Source organism: Oryzias latipes, chromosome 17 (assembly GCF_002234675.1).
Source record: "Oryzias latipes chromosome 17, ASM223467v1".
Classification (NCBI taxonomy): Eukaryota; Metazoa; Chordata; class Actinopteri; order Beloniformes; family Adrianichthyidae; genus Oryzias; species Oryzias latipes.
Genome location: NC_019875.2, coordinates 11,146,883 through 11,169,376, shown reverse-complemented (window position 1 = coordinate 11,169,376; position 22,494 = coordinate 11,146,883). Strand labels below are relative to the sequence as shown.

Genomic DNA, 22,494 nt, shown 5'->3' with positions numbered 1-22,494 from the left:
TCCCGCCCGCGCCCGCTGAATTTTTGACCAATCCCGCCCGCTCCTGCAACGTATGCGTTACACTCCCGCCCGCTCCCGCAATATGTATGTCCACTCCCGCCCGCACCCGCAAAACTCAGAGAATTTAGTCCCGCACAGTAATAGAGATGCATTGATTTTGTATCGCCCCCCTCCCGCAGGAAAAAAACACGTATTTTTATTGATATTATTAAAGAGATTCATGTCCTCCTCCAGCCTCAAATTTTGATGCATTCCTCTTGTGTAATGTGCAACTTAAATATTAAATATATTTTCACAAATCCTGTTCGGTTAAAAGTGTGCGTGTGTGCGCGCGCAGACAGACGGCCTGAAGCGCGCTCAGAGGAGTAAGAGGCTGGGCGGGGCGCACCCCCAACATCAGGTTACATGACAGAGGCCATTGGGCGTCTCTACCTGGTGCCTTCACTGAGCTTCAGTACATAAGAAACCAACAGCTGCACAGCCTAACGTAGTCCGCTAATATATATTCATGAGATATTCATGCCAGCACTGATCCCGCGGGGTTTATTTTTTGCCGCCCGCTCCCGCCCGCAGCACAATCCAAACCGCCCAATCCCGCGAGATTTGGGATCCCAATGCAGCCCTCTACTCTGTACCCCTAAACACATCACGCTCCGCAAATGAGCCACGCCTGGTTGTTCCTGCACAACATTGTCTGAAGCTAAGCTTTTTAGCTCTGATAACACAGAGACGGACTGATTACACCCAGCAGCTTCATTTACAATCTTTAAGAAACTACTTTTACAAGGATCAAGAACAAAATGGCCAAGTGAACAGCATTGGCCATAAATGAAAGAGGTTATCGTGTAAATGTTGGAGTTCATTTAGATGAGAAACGTTTTATGGGACAACAGTCTGGTTCTTCTTTATAGGAGCTGCTCTTTCTTTTCCATGTGACTGTTTGTGTTAATTATGTTAGAGCATCTGTTATGAAACAAAGCTGTGGAAAATAGGAATAAATGCTGTGATTATAAAATTACATACATTGATGTTTTATGTTGTAAAGGAAATAAGGTCATATTATCTAATGTTTCAGATGTTTTTTCCTCTTGAATCTTTGTTCCTGCAGACCTCTCAGAGAAAAACATCTGTAAGGTGGAGACTGATGATGAGCAGTTTCTCTGGAAACGGGAGAGGAGCTCCAGCCTGGATGAAGAGAAACCAGAGCTTCCACTGATAAAGGAGGAGTGGGAGGAGATCTGCATCGGTGAGGAAGGAGAGGAGCTGGAACTGAAGCAGGAGACTGTTGATTTTATGGTGACTGAGGATGATCAGGAAAAGATGGACTCCAAACCAGAACTAAATGGCAAACTCCACATGAGGACTCACACAGGTGAAATGCCATATTCTTGTAAAGTCTGTAAGAAGGTTTTCGTTTCCTTGAGAAATTTGACCCATCACATGAGAATTCACACAGGTGAAAGGCCTTTCACTTGTGATGTATGTGGAAAAGGTTTCACTATAGGTAGTGACTTGAAAATCCACATGAGAATTCACACAGGTGAAAGGCCTTTTTCCTGTGACACTTGTAACAAAGGTTTCGTCAGTTCAGGTGCATTGACCGGTCACATGAGAACTCACACAGGCGAAAAGCCTTATTCTTGTGAAGTTTGTCAAAAATGTTTTGCTCAAAATTATTCCTTAAATGTTCACATGAGAATTCACACAGGTGAGAGGCCTTATTCCTGTGACATTTGTAAGAAAGCCTTCATCTATGCAAATAGTTTGACCTATCACATGAGAACTCACACAAGTGAAAGGCATTTTACCTGTGAAATATGTCAAAAGGATTTCATGCAAAATAGAGACTTAAAAGCCCACATGGGGACTCACACAGATGAAAGGCCTTATTCTTGTAAAGTCTGTGAAAAACAGTTTACCCATAAGTCTAACTTAAATGTCCACATGAGAATTCACACGGGTGACACTCCTTTCACTTGTGAAGTATGTGGAAAATTTTTTTCTCAAAGGTCTAAATTAAAAGCCCACATAAGAAGTCACACAGGTGAGAAGCTTTTTTCATGTGATATTTGTAAGAAAGTCTTCGTCTCCTTAAGAAATTTGACCTATCATATGAAAACTCACACAGGTGAAAGGCCTTATTCTTGTAAAATCTGTCTAAAACGTTTTACTCAAAAGTCTTCCTTAAATGTTCACATGAGAATTCACACAGGTGAGAGGCCTTTCACTTGTGAAGTATGTGGAAAAAGTTTCACTACAGGTAGGGACTTAAAGGCCCACATGAGGACTCACACAGGTGAAAAGCCTTATTCTTGTAAAGTATGTGAAAAACATTTTACTCAAAAGTATTCCTTAAAGGTTCATATGAGAATTCACACGGGCGAGAGGCTTTTCACTTGTGAAGTATGTAGAAAATGTTTCACCACAGGTAGTGAATTAAAAGCCCACATAGGAACTCACACAGCTGAGGAGCTTTTTCCGTGTAAAATTTGTAAGAAAGTTTTTGCCTCCTTGAGAAATTTGACCTGTCATGTGAGAACTCACACAAGTTTAAGGCCTTTTACTTGTCAACTATGTCAAAAGGGTTTCATGCAAAGTAGAGACTTAAAGATCCACATGAGAATTCACACAGGTGAAAGGCCTTATTCTTGTGAAGTCTGTGAAAAACAGTTTTCTTATAAGTCTTCCTTAAATATCCACATGGGAACTCACACGGGTGAGAGGCCTTTCACTTGTGAAGTATGTGGAAAAAACTTTTCTCAAAGGTCTAAATTAAAAGCCCACATAAGAACTCACACAGCTGAGAACCCTTTTTTGTGTGATATTTGTAAGAAAGTCTTCGTCTCCTTAAGGAATTTGACCTATCACATGAAAACTCACACAGGCGAGAGGCCTTATTCTTGTAAAGTTTGTCAAAAATGTTTTATTCAACCTTCTCACTTAAATATTCACATGAGAACTCACACAGGTGAGAGGCCTTATTCCTGTGACATTTGTAAGAAATCCTTCATCTATGCAAATAGATTGACCTGTCACATGAGGACTCACACAGGTGAAAGGCCTTATGCTTGTGAGGTCTGTGAAAAACAGTTTTCTTATAAGTCTTCCTTTAATGTCCACATGAGAATTCACACGGGTGAGAGGCCTTTCACTTGTGAAGTATGTGGAAAAAGTTTCACTAGAGGTAGTGACTTAAAAGCCCACATAGGAACTCACACCACTGAGAAGCTTTTTCCGTGTAAAATGTGTAAGAAAGTTTTTGCCTCCTTTAGAAATTTGACCTGTCATATGAGAACTCACACAGGTTTAAGGCATTTTACCTGTGAACTATGTCAAAAGGGTTTCATGGACAGCAGAGCCTTAAATGTCCACATGAGAATACACACAGGTGAAAAGCCGTATTGTAAAGTTTGTGAAAAGAAATTTGCTCATAATTCTTCCTTAAATGTTCACATGAGAATTCACACAGGTGAAAGGCCTTTCACTTGTGAAGTATGTGGGAAAAGTTTCACTACAGGTAGTGACTTAAAAGTCCACATAAGAACTCACACAGCTGGGAAGATCTTTCCGTGTGACATTTGTAAGAAAGTTTTTGTCTCCTTGAGAAATTTGACGTGTCACATGAGAACTCACACAGGTTAAAGGTCTCATTCTTGTAAGGTTTTTTTCAAGAATGTTTTACACGTAGTCGGATCTGGTATCAGACCGTGGAACAAGTGAACAAAACAATGAAGCTCAGAGAAGAGAGTCTGTCTGCGTTCGGCGGCTGTTTGCACTTCATCTCCCATGATGCACTGGGTTAAAGTGACAGGGTCTCAGCGCACAATGAGTGTTTATTGTTAAACGTCTTGAAACCACGACAAACACACAACAGTTTTTAAATCTTCTAACTTAGCTTTTATGACATCTTTTGGAAAAAAAACAGTTGCTACTTCCACCGTTTTCTATGGAAGCGATTGTGTAGCATAAATAAAAATAAAAGTCAAAACCAGAAATGCTTTTTCATTTTCAAAATGAAGCTGCATTTTTTGTCTCAAAATTAAAATGAAAAAGCAATCCACCAAAATGCTATTTCATTTCCTTCCTCAAACCTGATTATTCTGTCACTTAATTAAAATTAAAATTAAAATGGTATTTGACATTTCATTTTCAAGATGTTCTCTGGTAAATGTGTTGCATAATTCATTTAGAAATGTCTAATTTGACAATTAATATGGATTAATAGAAATGCTTTTTAATTTTCAAAATAAAGCTGCATGAAATGACTCAAAATTAAAATGAAAAAGTAATACTTCAGAAAGCTGTTTTCATTTTATACTTCAACACAGCTTTTTATGTCACTTAATTAAAATGATAAAGGAAAATGGTATTTGACATTTTGTTTTAAAAAAGGTCCCTGGTAAATGTGTAGCAAAATTTTAATTTTAATTCATTTTAATTCAAAAATCAAAAAAATGCAGCTTCATTTTGAAAATGAAAAAGCATTTCTGTTTTGACTTTTCTTTTTATTTATGCTACACAATCGTTTCCATAGTTTTCGCCACAATTATCACAAAAATGCATGTGAGATTGCGGAGGGGCTGTAAATCAATGCAGACTATGAGATTTTCTGTCTTATCTTTTTAATTTTTGAATGCTGGTGTGCCGCAGGATTTTTGTCAAGGTTAAAGTGTGCCGTGGCTTAAAAAAGGTTGATAAACACTGATCTAGACCCCACAATACAGGTCGCTAAACCTTTTTTCTTCAATGATTTGATATCTTCACCGGTGTCCATGGAGAAAATGAAATCCTCTTCACCTTAATCCACCTTTTTCATGGTAGGAATAACACGTCAATGTAAGGGTAGGGTCATCTGGACCCCATAAGATGGCACAAGAGTTAGCTGACTACATGAACACTCACACGGGTAAAAGGTGTCATTCTCTTCCTTAACTTCCCATAATAGAACACATGATGGAATCGCACCATTGGGAAGATTTTATGTTGTAAATTATGTAAATTCTTTGATCAAAGTTTTGTTTTTTACCACAAATGCGACAGTTCACACATCCAAGAATACATATTTTTATTTAAAAAGAAGAGTAAAAAATATTGAAACGGCACCAATTTTTTGTTAAATAAATTAAAAAGATTACAATGCAGTAGATACTAGGGATGGGACTCCCACATGGAGTTTTTTAGTAATAGATTACCTTTGCATACAATTGTGAGATTCTGCAGTAGAGTATGATGTTTGTCTGAAGGTGCAAAAAGCATTTGCCTTTCTTCTCTGCATGAAATGTTTAAAAATATGTAAATAAACATAGCTGTAGTTAACTGCTAATAAAGATTTAAAAATGTACCTTAAATGTGTTAAAATTTGACTGGAATAAATGTATAACTTTTATTATTGAAACAAATATTCATTATGGTCTTTTGTTGAGAGAGTTTTCAAGTTTAATTGCAGATATCCAAATAAAGCACACTGATCCCAAGCATTGCTTTTTGTATTCTTTTAATTTGTTAATTTGTCAAAACCTTTTGAGCATTTGTTAAATCAGAACCGTCTATTAATGGTCTAAGGATTCATTTTTACAAGGATTTGTAGGGATGGCCCGTTTGACACGGACGCTTCGGTGTGTGTTTCACCTTCATGAAACTGAGTGTTTCGGCACAATGTTTCGTGGCGTGTGTCAACTAGTGCAGATCACGTGATTGATGACGTATGAAGTGCCAAATGTATTGTTTGGTCGAACCACGGTTCAGATGTCACTTGTGTTCGAACAGTTGGGCTCGCTATTCTCTAGAAATACAAGATGAATCCCGAACGTTTCCCGATGAGTTGTATTGTTTCCCCTGTATTGGAATCAACGTCAGTTCATTGCACTTTACCATGGCTCCTGGGAAAAAACGTACTGTGGTTCAGGATAGTTTCAACTCGATTTCTCCAAATAAAACACTACATCATGAATGTTGTCTAAAATAAATTACTTCAATCTTCAATGGCACAGTGCAACAGCATCAGAAGAGATAGCTCAGTTGAAAAGTCAATAAGGATGGCATCCAGAGGTGCTCAGTACAAGACCAGCATTATACAACTTATTTTTATATGTGCTTTGCATTTATTTTCTTCATGTCATGTGTGTTTTGCTGTGTGAAGCACTTCTCACAGAAAACATCACGTCTTGTATTTCGTTGTTTTTTTCAAATCATCATTAACATTGTTTTGTTTTACTATTTTTCTTCAACATTCTATGGAAGCGATGATGTAGCATAAATAAAAAGCAAAGTCAAAACCAGAAATAGTTTTTCATTTTCAAAATGAAGCTGCATTTTTTGACTCAAAATTAAAAAGAAAAAGCAATACTTCAAAATGCTTTATCATTTTATACTTCAACACAGCTTTTTCTGTCACTTAATCGTCGGGAGCTTCGTGCTCCGCTGTGCGAAGGTAGCTGGCGGTCCGAAGAAAAAAAGCTTGTCCGTGGTGCGTCCGGAGGAGGACCGCAGAAGGCGGACATGCTGCTATATAGTCCTGAGAAGCTGTGGAAACTCATCAGAAGTTCACAACCATCACAAAACCCTCTTCTCTGCCGCTAACACACTCTGCTCCTGGTGCATGTGTGTGCGTCAGTCAGCAGCCGGACACGCAGAGAAAGCAGTGACGTCATCGCCCCGCCTCCCCTCTGCTAATGCTTTTTCTAAATGAATTTTGTGACAAGGTGCGCGGGGTGGATGTTAAAATGCAATGCAATCCCCTCTTTGCATTTTCATTTTAATTATGACACAGAATAAGCGGTTTTAGGTATAAAATGAAAAAGCATTTTGAAATATTGCTTTTTCTTTTTAATTTTGAGTCAAAAAATGCAGCTACATTTTGAAAATTAAAAAGCATTTCTGTTAATCCATTTTAATTGTCAAATTAGACATTTCTAAATGAATTATGCTACACATTTACCATGGACCTTTTTGAAAATGAAATGTCAAATACCATTTTCTTTATCATTTTAATTAAGTGACAGAAAAAGCTGTGTTGAAGTATAAAATGATTAAGCATTTTGAAGTATTGCTTTTTCTTTTTAATTTTGAGTCAAAAAATGCAGCTACATTTTGAAAATTAAAAAGCATTTCTGTTAATCCATTTTAATTGTCAAATTAGACATTTCTAAATGAATTATGCTACACATTTACCATGGACCTTTTTGAAAATGAAATGTCAAATACCATTTTCTTTATCATTTTAATTAAGTGACAGAAAAAGCTGTGTTGAAGTATAAAATGATTAAGCATTTTGAAGTATTGCTTTTTCTTTTTAATTTTGAGTCAAAAAATGCAGCTTCATTTTGAAAATTAAAAAGCATTTCAATTAATCCATTTTGAATGTCAAATTAGACATTTCTAAATGAATTATGCTACACATTTACCAGAGAACGTCTTGAAAATGAAATGTCAAATACCATTTTCATTTTAATTTTAATTAAGTGACAGAATAAGCTGTGTTGAGGAAGGAAATGAAAAAGCATTTTGGTGGATTGCTTTTTCATTATATTTTTGAGTCAAAAAATACTTTTTCATTTTTAAAATGAAAAAGCATTTCTGGTTTTGACTTTGCTTTTTATTTATGCTACATAATCGCTTCCATACCCTGCGACAGACTGGCGACCAGTCCAGGGTATCCCTTGCCTACGCCCAAGTGGCCGGGATAGGCTCCGGCAGCCCCGTGACCCCGAAAGGGAATAAACGGTTAAGAAAATGAATGAATGAATGAATGAATCGCTTCCATAAAAAAGCCTGTGGTTCTCCAGAAAAACATAAACATACATCACATGTAGCTTTTCCCCTAAAGTTTTGTTCACAAAGGTGTTTACTTTTAGATGCACTTTGAGTTCATGTATTTTATCCCTGCTAATTTTTTTAAAAGCAGTTTATTTGTTAAATAACTTACTGGAAAGTTCATAGCTACCCGATTTTTTTTTCTGGGAGAATTATATTTTTGTTTACACCACATTTGCACTAAATGGTGTCATTTATTTTTAACAAAAACTCTATAATTTGTTCACAGAACTAATATCTGATTAACATCTATTTTTTAAAAATAAGCAATGGCTATGGTTCTGTTTTTCAAAAATTAATAACAATGTGCCTAGCAGCTACTTGACTTATTCGTTTTTTATCCTGTTTACAGCTATTTTGTACAAAATAATGGCACTGCTGTTCATTTTCACAATTGTTTAAACCGAATTTTACAGATATTTTTTAGAATCAAAATTGTCATTGTTTGTCAAAGACAGAGTATTACTGATTTCAGCAATGTTAGTCAAAAGTCTGTTTTTCATTAAACCAGATAGGACACAAGTTGTTCATTATTATTGTTTAAAAACTAAAAAGTAAATGGGAAAATATTTTCCAAAAAACATTTTTTCAAATTTTTCTTTCTTAAAGTTGATATATCGTGAGTTGTTAGAGACGATATATATCGATTATCACATTATCGCCATATCGTAAAAGTATCGTTATAGTGAGCAATGTATCACAAATTGCATCGTATGATGAGGTACCCAGTGATTCCCAGCCCTAATATCTAGTGTACTTCAATATGTTCAGTTCCAGCCATGGATGCAATGAAACCCAAAAATCGGCTCTTATTTTGGAACAAAATGGGCGCCAAACAGTAGGTTGTGTTGCAATCCCATAATGATTACAAACTTATGTTGAAGACCAAAGCCTTGTGAGCATTTCAATGTTTGAACGGTGTCTCTAGCTAAAAGTATGTTGAAGTTATAATGGTTGAAAGAAACAAAGGTTTTAAAGGTGTAGCCAATGGAAAAAAAAATAATGGAAAATCCTGGAAAATCTCAAAAACTTCAAGGATTTGAAGGATTAAAAGTCAGTTGAATGGTTAAAAAATTTGAAATGTCCGAGCGGGGTCTTGAACCGGCGACCTCATGCACCAAGACTTCCCTATGTATTAATTTTCAATGGCGCAAAATTCCTTGAAAATCCTGAAATATCTTGAAAAGTTGAAGGATTTGAAAAAACAAAAGTCATAGCAGGAATAAGCTGAAAGAGCTGAACATTTTAATAGTTGAATGGTTAAAATAGGTCAAAATAGTAGAAGGAGTTAAGTGCCGAAAAACGCCGGAAGATGAGTGTAATAAAGAGAAACAGGAAAACAAAGGGTTGAATGCTTTACAGCATTAAACTAAATTAATTTCTTTGCAGCATTGCAACAATTATACTTTTTCCATTGCTCACTGTGTTTCTGTTGAGTCGGAATTGCAAATGGAAAACTTTCTTCAAATTTTAAATGTGCTCACATTTATATGTTCATATAAAATTTTACTTTTCGATCATCAATCGGCAGCAAATTTCAGACTCAAGTTTGCTCTTACAGACACGTGCATTCAGACGAACTTTGACCTGCTTCTCCTGCTTTACCACGTTGCTCCCAGTGACCTGGTTGGTGTTTCTACCAAAACATGAAAACCGTTCTCCAGCCTTGAAGAGACAAACTTATTTTTGCATGAAGGTTTTTCCTCCCTGTCTTATTCTATTTTATTTTTTATTTTGAAGTTAGATTCCCCGTTTAGACTGAAGTTTGAAGAGAAACAGAATTTCAAATTTCCATGTATGTGAAAACATCATAGAGATTGACAATAAAGTTTACTTTGACTATTAAGTAAAGGTCTTTAAAATAGTACCAAAAGATTCAAAACCAGAAAGAGTTGGAGCAACTCTGATGTGGATGAGGTAACATTGTATAATTCAGGAGCAGCTTCTACAAACTCTCTGCTGCCCTTTAATTTAAGTCTGGAGTGAAGAACTTTGGGTCAAAGATTTTATATTTCTTCCTGGAGCACATGGTTTAAATAACTCTTTAATAAACCTTTAATAAATACAATGGAACCAAAACCATTCAAAGTTCTAAAAGATATAAATAAAACCGTCAACTGGATCCTAAAATGAACAAGAAGCCTGTGAAGAGCAGCAAGTATTGAGGAGATGTGGTCATTTTTATCTTCCATCAGTCACTATAAAGGCAGCTGCATTCTAACAGGGTATAAGAAGGGCAAACCCCTCAACTGACCGTCTCTCCTTGCACGTTATCATCCTATATAATACCACCTAAATTATGTTTACTTTTATTTTTTTACATAGTTACCATAATTCTTTTCATTTAGATTAATGAATAACTGCAGCTTTCTAGCCTTATTCTAATGTAATTGATCAGAGACAACTGAATATAAAAGGTAAAACATTAAGATCCATAGACATACTGGTTAATGCAGTAATCCAGTTCAAGATGCTCAAGCATGTCATATTTATAAGATTAGGAAACTCCTCCACACTCACAGAGGAGCTGCTCAGGCTGGGGAGTACAGAGTCACTGAGAGCAGCAGAAAACAGGGACTTTTCTCCTCCTTTACTTTGTTTCTTAGGAATAAAAAGCATTCTTTGTCAGAACAGTTACAGATTACGTACCTATTCTTTCCAGCTTTAACTTTAACTCACAGAGTTTACTGCTTGTCCAACAAAAATGATATTAAATAGATCACAATTTTAAGTTACAAAGAACGTAAATTAAACAAAACCACCTCATTTACATTGTAACTGTTGTATACAAAGACACAAAATGCATTATTTAACAATTTATGACAATCAATAACACATAAACATAAGCATAATGGAAAAGTGAAAGAGTGAAGTGAAGTGAAAAAAGTGATGTTTCAACCCTATTTTAATTACATTTTAGGAATATCGTTTGTTCTTTAGACTAACAATTGCTCCTACAGATACTCATAAACACAGATGTACTTTAACCCAATTCATTTACAAAATGAAAAAAAACAAAAAATTTATCTGATAAGTTATACTTCACATACCTGTTTTGTGTAAGTCTGTCTCAGCATTTCTGATCCCCAGGCAGTACTGATAATGTGACAGTTCCTTGAACTGAAACATAATCCTTTTACAATCTCTGAAATTCTCTTCACATTTAGACTGTAATTCTGCATTTACATCAGCATCCTGATTCAGCCAGAGCGACTCTTCCTCCTGATTAATGCACAGTTCCTCTGGTTCCTCTTTGAATTGTGGAGGTTCTGGTTCTGCTTGGTCCAAACTGGAGGCTCTCTCCTGGTCAGAGCTGTCATTCATCATGTACTCCTTGCAAAAAGAAAAACACAAAAGAACAAAGTCATTAAGACAAGAATAAAAATGTTATAACCACTTTAAAATTGACTGTTATAACATGCAAAGTCTAGTTATACTGTAGCTGTATCGGGTCTAGTTAGGATCGGCTTGAAGTCAATAAAAATCCAGATTGTAAATAAAAAAAAAACTAACATATGAAAACAGTTTAAAACTCAAAGGTACTCATTGTAAAGTCTAAAGAAATACTGACATTTGGAGAAAAATGTTTTTGTATATTTGAAACTTGGAATAACAACAGCAAAAAAACCTCTAAATCTGAAGCTGTTACCCAGTGAAAACAAATGTTTTTTAGTAACAGATGCTGTTTTGTATTTTCAACATTTGCTTTTCTGTTTCTTTCACTGCTGGCTTTCAGTCCTCAGATTATGGTTTCAACTCAAAGGAGGAAAAGATAATACAAAATCATTGACAAAACCATATTTGGTACAGTATATCGTTTTAAACCCTGTTTAAAAACCTATTTAAATGGATGATCAAAGCATTTAATTAACAGACATGCCCTTTAATGCATGGTCACGTGACGATGGCGCTATGCGTCGTCTATGACTGGATATAATGTTAACGCTTATATGCGCTAAAAGAGCAGGGACAGAGCTCAAACAACAGTTTTCAGAATCTTAACAATAATGAAATATCACATGACGAGTACTGCTAGTAGTACTATTCAACACATATCTTTATAACTATATTCAACGCATATCTTCAAAATAAAATGTTTTTACTTGTGGCTGTTTTAGACTTTCACAGAAATACATACCGCCTCTTAGGAAGTTTAACTACTGCTTTAAGAAGATTTCCATCGATCTGTCCTCCTTCCGAAGATCCTTCACAACAAAACATGTGAAGTCTTTACCACTGCGTGAACTAACCATACCTAAACAAAGCGCCGTAACTAAACCGGAAACGATTCGCTGCTTTCACATCCAGTCACGAGCATCTATGGGCAAGGAGGTTTGAGGGGGGAAATGAAACTTGTTTTAAAAATTTTGAGCTTGTCTGGCGGTATGAATTAACAACATGTGCATGCGTCCGTATTATGAAACAAGCTCTTTTTAAAAAAAACAATTTTCATTTTCCCGCTCAAACATCCTTGGCCATAGGGGGCGGTGATGCTCATGACTGGATGTGAAAGCAGCCAATCGTTTCCGGTTAGGTCACTGCGCTTTGTTACGGTATGGTTCGTTCACGCGTTGTTAAAGACTTCACATTTTTGATGAAAATGTTGAAAAGGAACTTAGGAAGGAGGACAGATCGACGGACATCCTTCTAAAGCCGTAGTTGAACTTCCTAATAGGCGGTATGTATTTCTGTGAAAGTCTAAAACAGCCACTAGTGAAAATTAAGAGAACTCCTACATTTTTAGTCTGAAGATTCGTCGAATCTTGTTATTTTGATATTATATCATTTTTGTTAAAATTCTGAAAACTGTTTGAGCTCTGTCCTTGCCCATTGTTGCGCATATAAGCGTTAACAGTTTATATATTACCAGGCATTAAGGGCATTTCTGTTTATCAATGCTTGATCAACCATTAATAGGTCTTAAAACAAAGGTTAAACGATATACTGTGTACCAAATGTGTTTTATTTTCAATGATTTTGTTTTATCTCCAACTAAGACATGAATTATTTGCGTTTCTTCGCGTTCATTCAATCAGCGTCACGCTTAATTTCTGGCTTCTTCCCCTCATAACATTTTTTTTAAATTCAACTCCTCCTTCAGGAACAGTCCCAGTTATTTTCTCTTTCCATCCACACCCAGATAAAACAACTTGAATGCGTTTCTAATCTATAAGCTTTTGTCTCTTTCAATTGTTTTTTTTTAAACACAGGATATCCACTTTTTTTCTGTCCATGAGTCAGACTTGACTTGAATCCTTTCTGGCTTCTGTCTGTAAAGACGAACTCCTCCTTTCCTTTTTTTCACTAACAGTAGTCCAATTTCTACCAGCCTCTTTCTTGTTTTACTTGGGGGTCCCATGTAAAATTAGGCTCAGAATTGAAAGCGAAAAAGTCTGAGTTCAAACCATAAACTGAAGACTGAAAGCCAGGAGTGAAAGAAACAGAAAAGCAAATGTTGAAAACACAAAACAGCATCTGTTACTACCAATGAGTTCTATCCATTTAGTTATATCACTAGAGAGGACATCATGTGATTTCTCATGGGAGGAGAGCACCGCCATCTTGGTGAGGTCAAGTCACTGCTGCAGTGCATGCATGTGAACACATTTTTTGTAAAATGCCACTTCATTCTGCGGGTTTCAACTGCCAAAATCACAGAAATGAGTCCACGAAGGAGAAAGGCATAACATTTGAAAGGTAAATATTTTAATTAATTAAAATATTTTAATTAATTATTAAATATTTTAATTAATTTAGTGCTAGACTGGATCAGAAGCTATTTGAGCAATAGAAAGCAGTTTGTAAAGGTTGATGGTGCTTGTTCCCAATGTTTGGACATTGTTTGTGGTGTCCCTCAGGGGTCGGTTCTGGGACCAATATTGTTTATTTTATATATAAATGATTTATTTCAGGTTTCTAACAAATTACGGCTAGTTCTATTTGCTGATGATACTAATGTGTTTTGTGATGGGGATGATTTGCAGCAACTCATTGAAATTGTTAAGAAGGAGATGGAAAAACTGAAGCTGTGGTTTGATGTAAATAAGCTTTCACTAAATTTAAGTAAAACAAAAATGATGTTATTTGGTCACCATAAGGGTAAAAATATTGACATTGACATGCACATAAATGGGGTGAAACTTGAAAGAATTTATGAAAATAAATTTCTTGGGGTCATAATTGATGACAAACTTACTTGGAAAGCACATATTAGCTACATACAAGCTAAACTATCCAGAAGTATTTCTGTCTTAAATAAAGCTAAACTGGTTCTGGACCACAAATCCCTCCACATGTTATACTGTACATTAGTTTTACCATATTTTTCTTATTGTGTAGAGGTTTGGGGGAACAACTATAAAACAACGTTACATTCACTTTCAATACTTCAGAAGAGAGCAATACGAATCATACACAAAGTCAGTTACCTTGAGCACACAAATAAATTATTCATAGAATCAAAATTACTCAAATTTTACGATCTAGTAGAGTATTGTACCGCTCAAATAATATTCAAGGCCAAAAACAACTTATTACCCACAAATATCCAAAGGTTATTTATCACAAGAGAGGAAAAATACAATTTTAGGGAAAAAGATAAATTTGTCATACATAAAGCACGTACAAATAAAAAGAGATTCTGTGTTTCAATTTGTGGAGTGAAGTTGTGGAACAGAACCAGTAAATGCTTGAAACAATGTCCAAACATAAAAGAATTTAAATATAGATACAGGAAGATGATCATGGACAAATATGTGCAAATACAAAAAAATACAGAATGTCAGCATTTATAAATCTGCATACTTTGACAATACGTTTTGTTATTCATTTGTATGTTGTTTGGAAATGAAAATTACATGTATATATGTACATATACACTTGGGTAGGGCACTGGACTCTGATGGTGGGAAAGTAAGGGCTTAGGGTAAAGGGGGGTGAGAGTTTATAAGATTTTTCTTCTTCTCACTCCCTTTTGGACTGGTGTTTATATCATTTTGTTTTGTTTTGTATAATTTACTCGTCTTTTTCTTGTTTTTGTAAGTTTTGTCTCGTTCTTGTCTTATTCTGTTATTTTACATTTGTTTCACTAGTCCAAAATAAAAAAGACTACTACTACTACTACTACTACTAAATATTATACTTCGCTTGAAACCCGACACCAAACCATCTGTGTTACACAAATTGATCACTCACATGAACAAGTAGAGTATATCTAGTGTTTTTTCTTTTTTTTTCTTCTTCTTTTTTTAAGGGTAAATCTGTTGTTAACTTTTGGACTTTTTGTTGAATTATTGTTAATTTATTCTTATCATTTATTATTATTAAATTTCTATTGATTTTGTATCATTATTTATTATTGATTCATTATTATTATTATTGTTGACTTATTTATATGTTATTATTATTATTATTGACTTATTGTTGGGCTTTTCTAAATAATTAAAATTACATGTTAAAGTGGTCTAAACCTTCTACATGTTTAAAAATTATTTTTAAAAATGCTTTGAAATATTTTTCTTTTGTAAGAAGTCCTGCAACTATGCATTTTTCATTAAAGTTTGAGCTTTTAAGGCTGACTGTTTCTCTTATTTAAAAACAACAAATGATGTATATACAGTGAGGTCAATAAGTATTTGATCACCCTGTGATTTAGCAAGTTCTCCCACTTAGAAAACATGGAGGGGTCTAAATTTTCATCATAGGTGCATTTCCACAGTGAGAGACAGAATCTGAAGAAACATTCAGAAACCATGTTGTATGATTTTTTAAAAACAGTTTATTTGTATATTACTGTGACAAATAAGTATGTGATCACTTGAGTTAAACAACTTTAATATTTGGTACAGAAGCCTTTGTTAACAATTACAGAGGTCAAACGGTTCCTGTAGTTCTTCACTAGGTTTCTACTCACTGCAGCAGGGATTTTGGCCCACTCCTCCATACAGATCTTCTCTAGATCTGTCAGGGTTCGAGGCTGTCACTGAGCAAGACAGAGTTTCAGCTCCCTCCAAAGATTCTCTATTGGATTTAGGTCTGGAGACTGGCCAGGCCACTCCAGAACCTTGACATGCTTCTTAGGGAGCCACTCCTTGGCTGTGTGCTTCGGGTCATTGTCATGCTGAAAGACTCTGACTGAGGTAAGGAGGTTTTTGCCCAATTTCTCACAATACAGAGCCCCGTTCATCCTCTCCTTAATACAGTGCAGTCGTCCCTGTGCAGAAAAACACCCCCAGAGCATGATGCTTCCACCCCCGTGCTTCACTGTAGGTATGGTGTTCTTGGGATGATGCTCTTCTTTCTTCCTCCTCCAAACACGCCGAATGGAGTTAAGACCAAAAAGTTTTATTTTGGTCTCATCTGACCACAAGACTTTCTCCCATGACTCCTCTGGATCATCAAGATGGTCAGTGGCAAACTTCAGACGGGCCTTGACATGGGCTGACTTCAGCAGGGGAACCTTCCATGCGATACATGATTTTAAACCATGGCGTTTTAATGCATTATTTATAATAGCCTTGGAAACGGTGGTCCCAGCTCTCTTCAGGTCATTGACCAGCTCCTCCCGTGTAGTCCTGGGCTGATTCTTCACCTTCCTTAGCATCATCGATACCCCACGAGGTGAGAGTTTGCGAGGGGCCCCAGTCCGAGGGACAATGACAGTCATCATTAGCCTCTTCCATTTTCTGACAATTGCTCCAACAGTTGTTCTTTTCTCACCAAGCTGCTTGGCAATTGCCCCGTAGCCACTTCCAGCTTTGTGAAGGTCTACAATTTTGTCTCTTGTGTCTTTTGACAGCTCTTTAGTTTTGACCATGTTGGTAGTTAGACTTCTGACTGATTGTGGGGTGCACAGGTGCCTTTATGCAAGCTAACCACCTCAAACAGGTGCCACTAATTTACAATCATGAACAGAGTGGAGTTGGACTATTTAAAAGCAGAACAGCAGGTCTTTACTGGTCAGAAATCTATCTGATAATCAAGTGATCAAATACTTATTTGTCACAGTAATATACAAATAAATTGTTTAAAAAAATCGTACAACGTGATTTCTGAATATTTCTTCAGATTCTGTCTTTTACTGTGGAAATGCACCTATGATGAAAATCTTAGACCCCTCCATGTTTTTTAAGTGGGAGAACTAGCTAAATAAATAAAATAAAAATAAAAAATTGTATAAAAGCTACTTAGATGCCACCAAAGGCTATAGAAATCATTAGATGGCGTTGCGCTCCGCCACCTTCGGCCAGGCTTCCCAAGCGGGCGTGTCTCTCCTCTAGCGATATAACTCATTGGTTACTACATTACTACATTTTCTCCCCTTCCCAACTCTGCCCTGTCCGGGATGGACAGAGGGTGTAAGAAGAGCGTTGAATGCAAGAGGGATGACTGTGGTGCAGGGGAGAGAGGCTGCTCAGGACAGGGATGGGTGGAGAGAGTTTGTGGATGGATGAATGGATGGGTGTGGGAGAGGTCTGGTCTTGGGATGAAGCGGCAAGGGGAAACCAGCCTTGGCTGAGGCCCTGCAGTGGAGGTGCCCACAGTGGGCTGTGCAGCTGACCCTGGTGCAGTGTGGTGTGGCTTAGACCAGACCTCAGACCAGTCGCACGCACATACGCACACACGCACTGAAGGAGGAGGGTTTGGGGAAGAGACAGAGGGAGCTAAAATTGTGTGCCTTGTCTAGGCTACCCCACCTTGGTGGGACACAGCCTTGGTAAATAAAAAAAAGAAAAAAACACTTTCTACACACGTACAAACTAAAGGAGGAGGGTTTGGGGAAGAGAAGGAGGGAGTTAAGAATGTGTGTCCTGTCTAGGCTACCCCACTTCGGTGGGACACAGCCTGGGTAAATAGATATAGACATAGACATTTTTTTCACTGGGTAATAGCTTCAGGTTTAGAGGTTTTGTTGTTGTCATTCCAAGTTTAAAATATAAATTTTTCTACAAATGTCAGTTTTTCTTTCACTTTTACACTGAATACTTTCAAGTTTAAAGCTGGTATCATATTTTAGTTTTTTAAATTTACAATCTGAATTTTTATTGACTTCAAGCTGATCCTAACTAAACCCGATACAGCAAACGTATAACTAGATTGTGCATGTTATAACAGTCAATTTTGAAATGGTTATAATATTTTTACTCTTGTCTTAATGTCTTTGTTCTTTTGTGTTTTTCTTTATGCAAGGAGTACATGATGAATGACAGCTCTAACCAGGAGAGAGCCTCCAGTTTGGACCAAGCAGAACCAGAACCTCCACAAATCAGAGAGGAACCAGAGGAACTGTGCATTAATCAGGAGGAAGAGTCGCTCTGGCTGAATCAGGATGCTGATGTAAATGCAGAATTATAGTCTAAATGTAAAGAGAATTTCAGAGATTGTAAAAGGATTATGTTTCAGTTCAAGGAACTGTCACATTATCAGTACTGCCTGGGGATCAGAAATGCTGAGACAGACTTACACAAAACAGGTATGTGAAGTATCACTTATCAGATAAGTTTCTGTTTTTTTGTTTCATTCTAAAGTGATGACATTCTACAATGTAATTAAAATAGGGTTGAAACATCACTTTTTTCACTTCACTTCACTCTTACACTTTTCCATTATGCTTATGTTTATGTATTATTAATTGTCGTAAATTGTTTACTTATGCATTTTGTGTCTTTGTCTACAACAGCTACAATGCAAATGAGGTGGTTTTGTTTAATTTACGTTCTTTGTAACTTAAAATTGTGATCTATTTAATATAATTTTTGTTGGACAAGCAGTAAACTCTGTGAGTATGCATCTCTTTTTTTTTTAATGCTTATCTTTCTGTGGCTTCTACCCCCAGATGTTCAACAGCAACATCTGTGTGAGGATGAGAATGAATGGCGCCTCCATAAACAGGAGAGACATTCCAGTCTGGACCAAGCAGAACCAGAACCTCTACAGATTAAAGAAGAACCAGAGGAACTCTGCAGTAACCAGGAGGGAGAGCAGCTGTTCCTGAATCAGGAGACTGATGTGAAGATGGAGTTCAAGTCTGATTTGTTGGATCATCAGCATCACCAGATAAAGATCACCATGATTCCTGTGATAAAGCTGGAAAGAATAGGTACGTAAACTGTAACTGTTCTGACTAAGAATGCTTTTTATTCCTAAGAAACAAAGTAAAGGAGGAGAAAAGTCCCTGTTTTCTGCTGCTGTCAGTGACTCTGTACTCCCCAGCCTGAGCAGCTCCTCTGTGAGTGTGGAGGAGTTTCCTAATCTTATAAATTTGACATGCTTGAGCATCTTGAACTGGATTACTGCATTAACCAGTATGTCTATGGATCTTAGTGTTTTACATTTTTGATTTAGTTGTCTCTGATCAATCACATTAGAATAAGGCTAGAAAGCTGCAGTTATTTATTAAACTAAATAAAATGAATTATAGTAACTATGTAAAAAAATAAAAGTAAAAATAATTTAGGTGGTGTTACATAGGATGATAACGAGCAAGGAGAGACGTTTGGTTGAGGAGTTTGCCAAAAGAGGTATGTGAAATATGACTTATCAGATAAGTTTTTTGTTTTTATGTTTTTTTTTTCATTCTGAAGTGATATGGAAAATGAATGAATTGGGTTAAAGCACATCTGTTCATTAGTATCTGTAGGAGCAATTGTTAGTCTAAAGAACAAATGATATTCCTAAAATGTAATTAAAATAGGGTTAAAACATCAATTTTTTCACTTCACTTCACTCTTTCCCTGTACCATTGTGCTTATATTTATGTGTTATTAATTGTCATAAATTTTTAAATAATGCATTTTGTGTCTTTGTATACAACAGCTACAATGCAAATGAGGTGGCTTTGTTTCATTTACGTTCTTAGTAACTTAAAATTGTGATCTATTTAATATCATTTTTGTTGGTGAAGCAGTAAACTTTGTGAGTATGCATCTCTTTTTTTTTAAAGCATTATCTTTTTTGTGGTTTCTACCCCCAGATGTTCAACAGCAACATCTGTGTGAGGATGAGAATGAATGGCACCTCCATAAAAGGGAGAGACATTCCAGTCTGGACCAAGCAGAACCAGAAGCTCTACAGATTAAAGAAGAACCAGAGGAACTCTGCAGTAACCAGGAGGGAGAGCAGCTGTTCCTGAATCAGGAGACTGATGTGAAGATGGAGTTCAAGTCTGATTTGTTGGATCATCAGCATCACCAGAGGAACATCACCATGATTCCTGTCATAAAGCTGGAACGAATAGGTACGTAAACTGTAACTGTTCTGACAAAGAATGCTTTTTATTCCTAAGAAACAAAGTAAAGGAGGAGAAAAGTCACTGTTTTCTGCTGCTGTCAGTGACTCTGTACTCCCCAGCCTGAGCAGCTCCTCTGTGAGTGTGGAGGAGTTTCCTAATCTTATAAATTTGACATGCTTGAGCATCTTGAACTGGATTACTGCATTAACCAGTATGTCTATGGATCTTAATGTTTTACATTTTTGATTTAGTTGTCTCTGATCAATCACATTAGAATAAGGCTAGAAAGCTGCAGTTATTCATTAAACTAAATTAAAGGAATTATGGTAACTATGTAAAATAATAAAAGTATTCCATTGTATTTATTAAAGGTTTATTAAAGAGTTACTTAAACCATGTGCTCCAGGAAGAAATATAAAATCTTTGACCCAAAGTTCTTCACTCCAAACTTAAATAAAGGGCAGCAGAGGGTTTGGAGAAGCTGTTCCTGAATTATACAATGTTTCCTCTTCCACATCAGAGTTGCTGGTCAATTTTTTAAAGACCTTGACTTAGGGTTTTGCAAATGGACGATACCATTGTCTATCGTGATGCGTCAGTGACATCACGATCGAGAGACACCATCGTGATGGCACGCCCCCACCACGTTGCAAGTCGACACCATGAGCCACGGTTACATGTGCAAAATATTTTGATCGGATCAATGGTCGGATTAGAATCCAACCGTGTACATGGGCCCAGAAAAATGTTTTCAGAATATAATAAACGTTCACATGGGTCACACTTTCGCTCGGAATAAATCATTCGCACATGCGCAGTAGGGTTTGATAATACCGGAAGAGGATGTGAGTTCCGCCGAGCGGCTATATACATTGACATGTCAGCTCGGTAATATACAAGACGATCTTCTAAACATGCTTTTATTAATGTTACGGTTATTATGAAGCGCCTGTTCGCTCATCATTTTATTTTTAATCCGTGTGGTCAGTGCTTTTTCTGCTGAAGAACGGAGCCGGGAAGAAGCCAGGATTAGCAGTATGCTAACATGGGCTAACAACATTAGCTTTGGGTGGTACTGCAATCTTCATTTTGGCTGCACGTAAACATATGGGAATATCATCAGCCTTTATTTAGTCGGGACACAACTGGAAACACAAATCCATGTGATTGTTTGAACTGAGCGGCATTTCTGCTTTAAAGCTCACACCGCCCCAAAGCTGCTGTGTGTGCTGACGATACAAGCTCTGCTTACACAGTTTTAGACCCGGTTCTGAGCTTGGTAGCTCGTTCACCTAGAGCTGCGGGACGGATCGCAGTCCTAAATCTCCTACACATACCGCTCATGTAAGAAAGCATCCCTCCACCCCCCTTCCCCCCAAGCACAAAGCTGTAAGTCCGCGCTCCACCGGTCTACTTGACTACCGTAATTTCCGGACTACAAGCCGCTACTTTTTTCCTGCGCTTACAGCCTTGCGGCTTATTCAGTGACGCGGCTGATTTATGGATTTAATTGGCGGCCGCCATGTACGTACTTTCGAACTCAGTGAATAGTTTGAATTCTCTATCTAACACCAAGCACGAGGCATTTTTATTCAACACACCTCTTAGCAGCCAAACAGCATGGACTTGACTTCAGGTCTTAGACACTTCAGTCATGGTTCAACAAAACGAAACACGCATGCCCGGCCGCATCCCAGAATCCTTTGGGGCCATTAGACCCAACGTGCACGTGATCGCCGCTACATTATGATGAAGCTTTCAAGTTAAAAGCAATCGTTAAAAGCAGCGTAAAAAAGTCCACCGTCACCAACGGGTTTGGAAAAGCCGGTTTGCTGCGTGACGGAGAGAACAGCACATGGAGTGAATTTACACTCCATTTACGGTTTCTAAGGGAACCGTAAAAGCGGAATTTTGCTTTGAAAAACTCACAGCCTCCGTGTGAGCTGGAGACATCTTCTCCTGCTGATTGAGCTGCAGGGCCGATGGCAGTCTGATGGCTCCCACACGTAACAACGCATCCACCCCTCATACACAAAACGTACAGTATTAAGTCCGATTGCTTTGCACAGAAACGATTTGCTCCATCCATCGGCGCAACGGGGACGAAGTGCTCCTCCTTGAAGCTGCCCTGGCCACAGGTGTCGGAGTAGATATGAAGGGGAGACAAGGAGCGCGTGGGGCGGGAGCGGAGCGCAGAGGCGTCCGCGGAGTGCAGAGGCTTCTGAATTCTGACGCACGCGCCGCACTGAGGCGCGGGTATCGCGCTGAGGCGCGCGCTTTTCAGTCGCCGCTGCTTTATTTTACCGTTGTGTTTTCTAACCAGTCCTGTTACTCCCATAACGCTTCTGCGACACAAGCGGAAGGAGAGCTTTTCCCGTTCACCCTTCCATGCACTGCTGCTACTTGCTAATTCTTAAACACGTACAACAGAATGGCGAGCCGGGCGTTGGCCC

At 37.4% G+C, this 22,494-nt stretch overlaps 1 protein-coding gene and 1 long non-coding RNA gene across 20 annotated transcripts in view; one reads left to right on the top strand and one right to left on the bottom strand.

Moving 5' to 3' along the window:
- The window catches only part of LOC110013423 (zinc finger protein 271), a 253,782-nt gene that overhangs the window by 195,250 nt on the left and 36,038 nt on the right, over positions 1 to 22,494 (top strand). For 13 of the 19 annotated variants that reach the window (XM_023965576.1, XM_023965584.1, XM_023965581.1 and 10 more), the window contains 2 exons: positions 18,647 to 18,910; positions 19,784 to 20,047. In XM_023965576.1, coding sequence (XP_023821344.1) covers positions 18,647 to 18,910; positions 19,784 to 20,047 — 528 coding nt within the window. Of the gene's footprint in view, positions 1 to 1,108; positions 3,795 to 12,241; positions 12,491 to 18,000; positions 18,148 to 18,213; positions 18,284 to 18,646; positions 18,911 to 19,783; positions 20,283 to 22,494 lie in introns of those variants that run through there. The other 6 variants (XM_023965591.1, XM_023965586.1, XM_023965593.1 and 3 more) reach the window with 5 other exon arrangements.
- LOC110016963 lies at positions 9,832 to 12,077 on the bottom strand. Its single transcript, XR_002292285.2, has 3 exons — positions 11,951 to 12,077; positions 10,999 to 11,145; positions 9,832 to 10,932 (listed from the first exon to the last, which is right to left on the bottom strand). It is a non-coding gene; the product is annotated as an uncharacterized LOC110016963 (long non-coding RNA).